Below are 12,743 nucleotides of genomic sequence, written 5' to 3' on the forward strand. Positions count from 1 at the left end.
TAGACTAGACTATAGACTAGACTACAGACTAGACTATAGACTAGACTATAGACTAGACTATAGACTAGACTATAGACTAGACTATAGATTAGACTATAGACTAGACTAAAGACTAGACTACAGACTAGACTATAGACTAAACTATAGACTAGACTATAGACTAAACTACAGATTAACCTAAAATTTGCCATAAGCAATTTTATTGACTATGGTCATCATAAGTCTTCATTTCCCCGCTAGATTTAAAATTTTGATAGATTACTTTACAAATTATTATATACACACCTACATATGTAAAATCTTCATAGGTAAGTAAAAATTATTTTGAACTAATTAGTGTTGCAAAACTAATTTGACACTTTGCAACAAAAATAATTTCAATAAATGACAAATGTAAACAAAAGAAAACCACTAAATTGACAATATGCATATGACCTTCAAATGTTGATTATTGTTTATAAAAACAAAATAAAAAATAAATGTTACAAATATATAATATAATTAACAAAAACATCCTTGACATTTTTCTAGGCAATATTAAGAAACATCCTTGAAAATAAAAACAACAAAAACTATAAAAATAACAAGGGAATAAAAGTATAAAAAAAGAAATACACAAACGGCAAAAGGAGAGACAAATTAAATAAACCAAAAAAAAACTAAGAGAACTAGTAAATTGAAGGGAAAATATGTATAAAATACAAAGAAAATTAAATAAAATTAAAAATTATAGGTATAAAAAAACAGGCATGAGTCAACTAAAGAAAACAAGACAAATGGGAGACTGTTTTTTATAAAAAAATGGCAGTTGCCAAAATTAATGAAATTGTTAAAGTAAATTTTGTTTTGTTTATAAAAGCAAAACAAATAATAACATGGTAAAACAAAAACAATAAAAATAGAAAATTCGGGAAGTAATTTAGTTTTTATAAAACAAAAAACAACTAAAGAATTGCTAAATAAAACTTAAAAAAAATATTCCAAAACATAAATAACAAAAAGAGTAGAAGACAAATGAGAAAAAAACTGACAAGCAAAAACAAATAAAAAGAAATACAGAAAAACAGCAAAATCTTAAGGAGTGAGTGAGATAACTAGAGTATACACAGACACATATTTACAAAAAGAGAAAAAAAAAAACATTTATTTGATTTTGTATAACTTTTAGGCTCCAAAGAGGGGGAGGGAGTAAAGAAATTACAGCACAAAATAAAAATCACACGTAATTTATCTTTTTTAGAGAAAATTTTATATTTGAACCATAAAATGCACACACAAATAATTAAGCTATAACAAAAACCATCAAAAAATTTACTAAATTTTTTGCTTGCAAACGATTTTTGCGTTTTAACTAAACGTTTAGTGATTTTCTTATTTATTATACATACCTTTTAAAATCTCTCATAAGACGTCTGCGTGCGGGTGTCGACATTTTCTAAAAAAAACCTTTTTGTGTTGTTTAACCAAAAAAGTGGTGGCCTTTTTTCTGTTAAAAATTTTCTTTTTCTTTTGTTTGTTAATAACACAAAACGTAATTAAATTTTATTGTATATTAATCTTTCACTTTCTTCTGCTTATAATTGTTTTTTATTGTATCGTTACGAATTCCTACAAAAATAATTATAATTCAGTCTTTTTTTGCTTTTTGATTTCTCTTCTTAACACACTTCAAAAGTTTCTATTTGGCGTTTTTCAGCTTTTCTTCACGTCTTCAACTTAACACGAACAAAATTTAACTAAAAATCAACGAAAGTTTTTACATGTATTGACAAAAAAGCACACAAACACACACTCAATCAAAGTCTGACAAACATTTCTAATAATATTGCCACCTCTAAAAACCAATTGTTTTTCCGTTCTTTCTAACTTTATTTATTTGTTAAATTCTAAATAAATCAAGAAAAATTTTTGTTTAATTATCAATTATATAACAAAGTTTGTAAAAATTAAATTAAATAATTAAATTTAATATTTTAACAACATTGCTTACTGTGGTTTTTATTTCTGGCAACACTATTTTCACAAAAACAATCACTATTCATTCACAGGCTTACACAAATATGAATATTTTCTATGCAAAGGAAAGAGTTCAGTATATAGCAAACTTAAGCTTATTTTCGTAGACAAGAAAAGATACGCTATATATACATTGTACAACAACAAGAAAATTTGCAAACGTTTTCTTCTAATGTTCAATGTTACTATGTAGTTCAGTGGTTAATATATTTTTATATTCTCTAATTGGAATATATTTTTTTCTTCGATTTTAAAACTTTAAAATTATTTTTTTCCTATTAAGTCTTTTATTTTAGGCAAAACAAATTTGTTATTTACCACACGTTTTAAAATTTCACACAAATAATACAAATTTGCCGACTAAACCTCAGATATCTGCGTCGAGAAATATGAACGTAATGATTGTTTAGCGCCGGCTTACTATCGTCTATAAGACGACTAATATTTCAGCTGTGTTTTTAAACGATATAAATAATTTTTACGATATTAAAACATGGTTTTTTAGATTTTTGGAAACGTATCTTAAATAGGAACTATGTAAAGGAGCTAAGTATATCGAAACCTAATAATTTTTACCCTGTAAAAAAATTAGTTGAATTAATTTCACAAAAAAGTAATCTAAAATGAGAAACGTAATATTTGTGTTACTAGTCATTTGAAATATGTAGAATTAATTTCACAAAAAAGTAATCTAAAATGAGAAACGTAATATTTGTGTTACTAGTCATTTGATATATGTAGAAACCTTCCCGACATTTTCTGATAAAATTTTTTAAGATTCGCATCTCACTGATATCTTTAATCTTCTGAAAACTGATTCCAATATATACGGATAAAAAAAACGAAATTTTTGCAGAAAAAGTGCTTTATTTTCATCTAGGGTTCTATAGTTGAAAGGAAAAGTCGACTTTTTGACTATTTGCATATTATGAAAAGTCGACTTCTCGACTTTTTGCAATTTATGAAAAGTCGACTTTTTGACTTTTCGACTTTTTGCATTTTATGAAAAGTAGACTTTTCGACTTTTTGCATTTACTTAAAAGTTGATTTTTCGACATTTTCCCACTTTTCGACTTTCCGACTTTTTTCGACTATTTCCGACTCTTCGACTTTTTTTCAACTTTTCGACTTTTTCCGAAGCCAGAAGACTTTTAATACTTTTTAAAAAGAGTCGACTTTTAGACATTTTCCGACTTTTTGACTTTTTCCGACTTTTCGACTATTTTCGACTTTTTTTGACTTTTCGACTTTTTCCGAAGCCAGGAACGTAAATTTATAATGTTGCCATTTAACATTATATTAATTATATTATTATTAATAAAAAAATTATTTTTATTTTTTTCTATTTGTTGCAATTTTTTGAGTTTTTTCGACTTCTTTCTATTTTCGACTTTTTCCGACTTCTCGACTTTTTTCGACTATTTCCGACTTTTCGACTTTTTTGGACTCTTTTCGACTTTTTTGGACTTTTCGACTTTTTTCGACTCATTCCGACTTTTTCGACTTTTATTTACAAAGTCGACTTTTTTCATAGACGATAGTCGAGTTATCGACGTTTTTCGACAAAAAGTCGATTATTCGAAAGTCGATTTATAGAACCCTATTTTTTCCATTTAAACGTCGAAAAAATATCTTTAATCAAACAAACATTTCACGTATGTTTTACTACTATAAAATACAACACTGCCATATAAAACATGACATTTGTCACATATAACTTACTTACTCACTCACACAACTCCAATCAGAGAGAGAATGAGAAGAGAGGCTTTGTACAGTTTCAATTAATTTGTTTACATTTTACAAATCAACATTCTTAAAGAAACTAAAATAAATAAAAAAATATTAATTAAATTCATTTAAATTAAAGGAAAACTAAAGAAATATATAAATACATCAATTTGAAATCAAAATAAAAGGTAAGAATAACTAAAAGTAATAGTAAAATTAAACTAAAATTAAATGAATAAAAAAAGAAAACAAAAACCAGGGCGTGTTCCCAAAAACAAATTAATGACAAATTTCTATGAATGAAAACAGATTTTGATTGAGTGAGACATGCCTCTGAGACTCTGACTTATAAAATAAGTTATTAGAAATATTTTAAGAATTTAAGAAAAACTGTGGTATTTTTTTTTTACTTTTTAGCAATATGGTGGTTTTAAATTCTTGTTGGTCTCCCATAATATGGTCGAATAATGTTAGGACCGGCAGCTATGCGGTGGCAGCTTATACAGCAGCTTTATCCCTGGTACTCATAACCATGGTGGGTATTGTTTGTTGGTTTTGTAGAAAATTTAAAATTCTAATAAATTTATTTATTTGTACTATATTATAGATAGTTTATATGCTGTGTGGTGGTGAATCAACTCAATTATATTCTCCTTTATTTGAAACTGATATTCGCAGCTCCATGCCCATAGTGGGAGGCTTTTTTATATTCTACTTTGTTTTAATCATTATAGCCTCTTATTTAGTATTTTATGGCATTAAAATAAGGTAAATGTGAAGAAAATTTTTATAAAATTTTAGTTATTTGTTAAATATATATATAATTTCTTTAAAATTTAGTGTACGCGGCTGGCTTTTGCCCTGGTTAATCTTGGTGGGTGTAGCCATTTTATTTCAATTGATTTTTGGTTTATGGCTTATTGGCGGCTACTATATATATGTAAGTTAAACTTGATTTCTATTAAATTAAGAAAAAAACACAAAATAAAATTTTTGTTTTATATTAATATCCTAACAGTTGGAACAGACCTTTTCCGCTTTGATAAACTTTTGTTGGATGGCCTATAATGTAAGTTCTTCAAATTGTTCAAAATATTGTTTTTAAATCCTTATTAATAATGAATTATTTTATCTTAATTTTAGTTCTATTGCTGGCTATGTGTTTTCTCTCAGTATCAAATATTTTTAGAAATTCAAAATCCGAATATAGAGCTCTTAATGCCTTAATTAATTTTTTCTTGCACTTGAAACATATTTTTTTTTATTCAAATTATTTTAGTTAATTTCTTAATTATTTGTGCATGCATTTTTTTGTAATGTTACATTTTATTACACATTTTGAGTGTTATTTTTAACTGTAACTTAAGTATAATTAATTAAGATTTTATAAAACTATTAAGACTATATATTTTCTTTAACATTCCGTCCATTTAATGTGAAAATAGTTGTGTAAGTTTTGTGGCCTTTTTGACATATCACAGTGTTCCATAGCATCTTATCGAAATGTGTATGTATTTGTAGTTTTTATACAAATTATTAATATAGTAAAATAAAAATATTTTTCTCAAAATGAAATTTGCATTCCTTTATTAAATTCAGTCAATCATTGCAAATATAAAGGGGAGTTTGTTCCTTGTTCTTTGCTTAAATCTGATTTTAAGCAAAGTGCAAACATAAACAATACTAGTAAAAATTATATCATCCTTAAAGTATGCTAATCATATTACATTTCAATTATGTTTAAGACTAAGGCCAACGTGGCAGATTATCGATAATGCAGTATTAACAGTGATAATATGTGATTATATTTATTTTCAAACAAAAAAACAATTTTTTGAGTGAAAACATATAAGACCTTTTATTGTGGAAATTAGGAGAGTATTTGCGAGCAAAATTGATTCTTCGAGTGAAAGCATAAATGTTAATTTATTTTAAGAAGTAGAAAAGATAAAAGATAAATCCTAGACTAACAGATATAGACCCAAAACAATGATAATCTGTGATCACTTGTTATTCCTACCAAAATCTACTTTTTGAGTGAAAACTTAAAAGTACATTTATCTTGGAAACTAGCAGAGATAGAGCCAAAACAACGATAATCTGTGATCACTTGTTATTCCTACTAAAATCGACTTTTTGAGTAAAAACATATAAGTGCATTTATCTTGGAAACTAGCAGAGATAGAGCCAAAACAATGATAATCTGTGATCACTTGTTACTCCGACTAAAATCGAATTTTTGAGTGAAAACATAAAAGTGCATTTATCTCGGAAACTAGCAGAGATAGAGCCAAAACAATGATAATCTGTGATCACTTGTTACTCCACTAAAATCGAATTTTTGAGTGAAAACTTAAAAGGGAATTTATCTTGGGAACTATCAAAGATATAGCCAAAAGAATGATAATCTGTGATCATTTGTTATTCCTACCAAATTTTGAGTGAAAACATACGAGTGCATTTATCTTGGAAACTATCAAAGATAGAGCCAAAAGAATGATAATCTGTGATCACTTGTTATTCCGACTAAAGTTGACTTTTGAGTGAAAACATAAAAGTACATTTATCTTGGAAACTATCAAAGATAGAGCCAAAAGAATGATAATCTGTGATCACTTGTTATTCCCACTAAAATCGATTTTTTGAGTGAAAACATAAAAGTGCATTTATCTTGGAAACTAGCAGAGATAGAGCCAAAACAATGATAATCTGTGATCACTTCTTATTCCCACTAAATTCGACTTTTTGAGTGAAAACCTAAAAGTATATTTATCTTGGAAACTAGCAGAGATAGAGCCAAAACAATGATAATCTGTGATCACTTGTTGTTCCCACTAAAATCGACTTTTTGAGTGAAAACATAAAAGTGCATTTATCTTGGAAACTAGCAGAGATAGAGCCAAAACAATGATAATTTGTGCTAACTTGTTATTCCTACCAAAATGGACTTTTTGAGTGAAAACATAAAAGTGCATTTATCTTGGAAACTAGCAGAGATAGAGCCAAAACAATGACAATCTGTGATCACCTGTTATTCCCACTAAAATCGACTTTTTGAGTGAAAACATAAAAGTGCATTTATCTTGGAAACTAGCAGAGATAGAGCCAAAACAATGATAATCTGGGATCACTTGTTATTCCCACTAAAATCGACCTTTTGAGTGAAAACATAAAAGTGCATTTATCTTGGAAACTAGCAGAGATAGAGCCAAAACAATGACAATCTGTGATCACTTGTTATTCCACTAAAATCAATTTTTGAGTGAAAACTTAAAAGGGAATTTATCTTGTAAACTAGCAGAGATATAGCCAAATTAATGATAATCTGTGATCACCTGTTATTCCTGCCAAAATGGACTTTTTGAGTGAAAACATAAAATTGCATTTATCTTGGAAACTAGCAGAGATAGAGCCAAAACAATGATAATCTGTGATCACTTCTTCTTCCCACTAAAATCGAATTTTTGAGTGAAAACTTAAAGGGGAATTTATCTTGGAAACCAGCAGACATAGAGCCAAAACAATGATAATCTGTAATCACTTCTTATTCCCACTAAATTCGACTTTTTGAGTGAAAACATAAAAGTACATTTATCTTGGAAACTAGCAGAGATAGATCCAAAACAATGATAATCTGGGATCACTTGTTATTCCCACTAAAATCGACATTTTGAGTGAAAACATAAAAGTGCATTTATCTTGGAAACTAGCAGAGATAAAGCCAAAACAATGATAATCCTTGATCACTTGTTATTCCCACTAAAATCGACTTTTTGAGTGAAAACATAAAACTGCATTTATCTTGGAAACTAGCAGAGATAGAGCCAAAACAATGATAATTTGTGATCACTTGTTATTCCCACTAAAATCGACTTTTTGAGTGAAAACATAAAAGTGCACTTATCTTGGAAACTAGCAGAGATAGAGCCAAAAAAGGGTAATCTGTGATCACTTGTTATTCCTACAAAAATGGACTTTTTGAGTGAAAAATTAAAAGTGCATTTATCTTGGAAATTAGCAGAGATAGAGCCAAAACAATGATAATCTGTAATCACTTGTTATTCCTACCAAAATGAACTTTTTGAGTGAAAACATAAATGTACCAAAATGGCCTTTTTGAGTGAAAAGATAAAAGTGCATTTATCTTGAAAACTAGCAGAGATAGAGCCAAAACAATGATAATCTGTGATCACTTGTTATTCCACTAAAATCGAATTTTTGAGTGAAAACATAAAAGTGCATTTATCTTGGAAACTAGCAGAGATATAGCCAAATTAATGATAATCTGTGATCACCTGTCGTTCCTTCAAAATGGACTTTTTGAGCGAAAACAGAAAACTAGCAGAGATATAGCCAAATTAATGATAATCTGTGATCACCTGTCGTTCCTACCAAAATGGACTTTTTGAGTGAAAACATAAAAGTGCATTTATTTTGGAAACCAGCAGAGATAGAGCCAAAACAATGATAATCTGGGATCACTTGTTATTCCCACTAAAATCGACTTTTTGATTGAAAACATGTAAACTAGCAGAGATAGAGCCAAAACAATGATAATTTGTCATCACTTGTTATTCCCACTAAAATCTACTTTTTGAGTGAAAACATAAAAGTGCATTTATCTTGAAAAGTAGCAGAGATAGAGCCAAAACAATGATAATCTGTGATCACTTGTTATTCCTACCAAAATGAACTTTTTGAGTAAAAGCATAAAAGTGCATTTATTTTGGAAACTAGCAGAGATAGAGCCAAAACAATGATAATCTGTGATCACTTGTTATTCCGATTAAAATCGACTTTTTGAGTGAAAACATAAAAGTGCATTTATCTTGAAAACTAGCAGAAATAGAGCCAAAACAATGATGATCTGTGATCACTTGTTATTCATACCAAAATGGACTTTTTGAGTAAAAACTAAAAGTGCATTTATTTTGGAAACTAGCAGAGATAGAGTCAAACAATGATAATCTGTGATCACTTGTTATTCCGACTAAAATCGACTTTTTGAGTGAAAACAGCAGAGATAGAGCCAAAACAATGATAATCTGTGAAATGAACTTATTGAGTGAAAACATAAAAGTACCAAAATGGACTTTTTGAGTGAAAACATAAAAGTGCATTTATCTTGAAAACTAGCAGAGATAGAACCAAAACGATGATAATCTGTGATTACTTGTTATTCCTACTAAAATGGACTTTTTGAGTGAAAACATAAAAGTGCATTTATCTTAGAAACTACCAGAGATAGAGTCAAAATAATGTTAATCTGTGATCACTTGTTATTCCTACCAAAATGAACTTTTTGAGTGAAAACATAAAAGTACCAAAATGGACTTTTTGAGTGAAAACATAAAAGTGCATTTATCTTAGAAACCAGCAGTAGTAGAGCCAAAACAATGATATTCTGTGATCACTTGTTATTCCCACTAAAATCGACTTTTTGAGTGAAAACATAAAAGTGCATTTATCTTGGAAACAATCTGTGATCACTTGTTATTCCCACTAAAATCGACTTTTTGAGTGAAAACATAAAAGTACATTTATCTTGGAAACTAGCAGAGATAGAGCCAAAACAATGATAATCTGTGATCACTTGTTATTCCTACCAAAATGAACTTTTTGAGTGAAAACATAAAATTGCATTTATCTTGGAAACTAGCAGAGATAGAGCCAAAACAATAATGATCTGTGATCACTTGTTACTCCCACTAAAATCGACTTTTTGAGTGAAAACTTAAAAGTGCATTTATCTTGGATACTAGCAGAGATAAAGCCAAAACGATGATAATCTGTGATCACTTGTTACTCCCACTAAAATCGACATTTTGAGTGAAAACTTAAAAGTGCTTTTATCTTGGAAACTAGCAGAGATAAAGCCAAAACGATGATAATCTGTGGTCACTTGTTATTACCACTAAAATTGACTTTTTGAGTGAAAACTTAAAAGTGCATTAATCTTGGAAACTAGCAGAGATAGAGCCAAAACAATGATTATCTGTGATCACTTGTTATTCCTACCAAAATGGACTTTTTGAGTGAAAACATAAAAGTGCATTTATCTTGGAAACGAGCAGAGATAGAGCCAAAATAATGATAATCTGTGATCACTTGTTATTCCCACCAAAATCGACTTTTTGAGCGAAAACGTAAAAGTGATAACTTGTGATCACTTTTTATTTCCATCAAAATCGACTTTCTAAGTGAAAATATAAATGTCCATTTATCTTGTGATAGGGCCAAAACAATAATATTCTGTGTATTTTCCACCTAAATCGACTTGTTGAGTGATAAAAGTGCACTTATCTCGGAAACTATCAGAGATAGAGCCAAAACAATAATAATCTGTAATCACTTGTATTTCGGCTTTTTGAGTGAAAACATTAATGTTCATTTATCTTGGAAACTAGGAGAGATTCAGCCACTTTTATTTTCTTTTTATAAATCTTAAACGAAAGAAACTAGAAATGCTTGGTGCAAAAGGACTAAGATAGTCGTTGAGCTTGAATAAACATTTCAAGGTCAGTGATATCGATAAACAGAGGTGTTTGTGTTCTATATTTCACGATCAGTTTTGATTTCTTTTTAACTTTGAAGCAAATTTGTTTTAATTAAACCACATCAATAGACAAACACATTTGGAAAAACTCATTATGTAAATATGGCGCCCCAAAATCATTATTCAACATAATTTTTATTATTTTTCGATATAATTTTTTTGGTAATAATAATGATATTATTATTACTGTTTTTGCTCTTTTACAGTTTGTTGCAGTTCTACCTTTGTACTTACTTATATTACGTCTAAGAACAGCAAAATTTTTAATTTAGTTAACAAAAATTTTGTTATTTTTAATGAAGACAAGTTACGGCAACAAACAACCTACAGACAGTTTGCGGTTTTATTTTGTGTTCTTTTTCTTAATTTTGATTTCTTTGCTTTCAGTTCTTAGCATGTGAACGAACTTTATACCCACAACTTTGAAATTTTGTTGTATTTATATATGTGGATTTGTTTTTATTTTGACCATGCCCAACTACTGATCCAAAAGTTGCAGCAGAAAGGGAAATTAGTATGGTCAGACACTGGAAAGTGTATTAGCTGTTGAGCTTATTAGCATGGGAATTGTTAATATGTTTTGAGGTCAGAAACAAACATTACAAGTGAATCTTAATTGTCTAACACTATATGCTGGATATGTTCTTATTATGAAATATTTCCAATGATTTTAAGACGTATTTGTTAAAGATAATAATCTTATTACTTAGCCAAATATATCTCTGTTTTGCAAATGCTTTGGAAATACAACAGCATGCTGCAGCATTTAAGAGAATGGTATCTCCTTCTCTCTTTGAAATTGTGAGTTTTTTTTCCCTATGAAAACATTTTTAAGAGAAGTGAAGTTAAGAAACAAACAAAATAACCAACTAATTAACTAGCCAACTAATTAACGAACTAACTGTATCTATCTATCTATCTATCTATCTATCTATCTATCTATCTATCTATCTATCTATCTATCTATCTATCTATCTATCTATCTATCTATCTATCTATCTATCTATCTATCTATCTATCTATCTATCTATCTATCTATCTATCTATCTATCTATCTATCTATCTATCTATCTATCTATCTATCTATCTATCTATCTATCTATCTATCTATCTATCTATCTATCTATCTATCTATCTATCTGTCTATCTTTCTAATTTTTATTTTTTTTTATATTTATATATTGCATATGTTGTATCAATACTATGCGGTTTGTTTACAAACAAATGAATAAACTCTCTTTTTAAACTTATTAAAACACTCTTTACTCTCTAGCAAAATTTGAACTCTCTTTTGGCGATGTGTTTCTTAAAAAAAGTTATAACAAATGGTGATCTTTTACTCTTAAATTGTGGCGCTAATTCATGTGCATCAACATCATAATGTCTGAAAATACAACTTAATTATTATCAATATACAACGTCATAATGACATTGTTTAGATAGACTACACAGAGCTCAGGTAGTTGATCGTTTATTAAACAACAACGTATCGAAGCGTGCGGTTGTGCTGCGGAAGCATTTTGAAAATAATTTGTTAAATTTTTTTCTGTTATTTTTTTTTAAGTATTAACTCGAAAACGAAACGAATTAAAGAAATTTTGTTATTAGGTAAATAAAACAAAATTATGTTGGTTTAAAAATAAATTTTTAGTTAATTAAACTAAAAACGTTATTAAATTAAAACTAAAAAATATTGAGAAAAAAAAAACAAAAGTTACGTACGAATAAAACAAATAGAGAAAATTAATTTTAAATGTAGTTGAAAAAATAAATAAATTAACAACAAAAAAAGCAGTAAATTTAAAAAAAAAAAAAACGCAAACATCAGTTGAAAATAAAACAAATAAAATATTTTTCCGCAAGTGTAGAAGTGTGTGTGTTTTGGGGTGATATTATTAAAAACAACAAAAAATTTTGTTAAATAAGTTATTAAAGTGAGTGAATGATAAAAAAATGAATAAAAAAATAATGATAACAGAATAATTTTAATTTGCCATTTAAAGAATTTGTAAAGAGAAAAATGTCTTATATGTATCAGAAAATGGCAAATATTTGAAATATTTGCAATTTACACAAATGTGAGAGATAAAAATATGTTTGTAAAAAATATTCGCAGAATAACAAAATATTAAGTTACAATAATTTGTACATAAAACTGAAACAGGGTAAGTTAAAGATGATATAATATTAAGTAATTAAAGAAGAAAAAAAAACAATTTTAAATGGAAACTTTGAATGATCGTAAAAGTAGATTTTTCAATTCCAAAGTGGTGAAATTGCTGAAATTTTAGTCTAAAAAGGATCGATTCTTGAAAGGATATATAGGTGATCAAGATAGGGTAAATGCACCTAATGTCGGCATCACCCAGTAGTCGGCATCTTTTACATAAAAATGTAAATAAATAAGAAAAGCTGTACAAATTTATTAAGGTTTGATCTA

General features: G+C 28.1%; 2 protein-coding genes across 3 annotated transcripts in view; one reads left to right on the forward strand and one right to left on the reverse strand.

Moving 5' to 3' along the window:
* Positions 1-2,304, reverse strand: part of LOC111685713 (ubiquitin-conjugating enzyme E2-17 kDa) — an 8,923-nt gene extending 6,619 nt beyond the window's left edge. Inside the window, exons 1-2 of one of the 2 annotated variants that reach the window (XM_023447982.2) lie at positions 2,055-2,304; positions 1,389-1,736 (exon numbers count right to left, since the gene is read on the reverse strand). In XM_023447982.2, the coding sequence (XP_023303750.1) occupies positions 1,389-1,432 (44 nt within the window). In that variant the 5' untranslated portion in view covers positions 1,433-1,736; positions 2,055-2,304. Of the gene's footprint in view, positions 1-1,388; positions 1,887-1,990 lie in introns of both variants that reach the window. The other variant, XM_046949679.1, reaches the window with a different exon arrangement.
* Positions 2,305-3,779: 1,475 nt separating this feature from the next.
* LOC111685714 lies at positions 3,780-5,317 on the forward strand. The gene is made up of 6 exons (XM_023447986.2): positions 3,780-3,935; positions 4,165-4,282; positions 4,355-4,515; positions 4,588-4,687; positions 4,766-4,816; positions 4,891-5,317. Exons 2-6 carry the CDS (start codon positions 4,169-4,171, stop codon positions 4,972-4,974), a joined length of 510 nt encoding a protein of 169 aa, XP_023303754.1. The 5' UTR covers positions 3,780-3,935; positions 4,165-4,168; the 3' UTR covers positions 4,975-5,317.
* The last annotated feature ends 7,426 nt before the right edge of the window (positions 5,318-12,743 follow it).

This window comes from Lucilia cuprina, chromosome 4 (genome assembly GCF_022045245.1).
Source record: "Lucilia cuprina isolate Lc7/37 chromosome 4, ASM2204524v1, whole genome shotgun sequence".
Taxonomy (NCBI): Eukaryota; Metazoa; Arthropoda; class Insecta; order Diptera; family Calliphoridae; genus Lucilia; species Lucilia cuprina.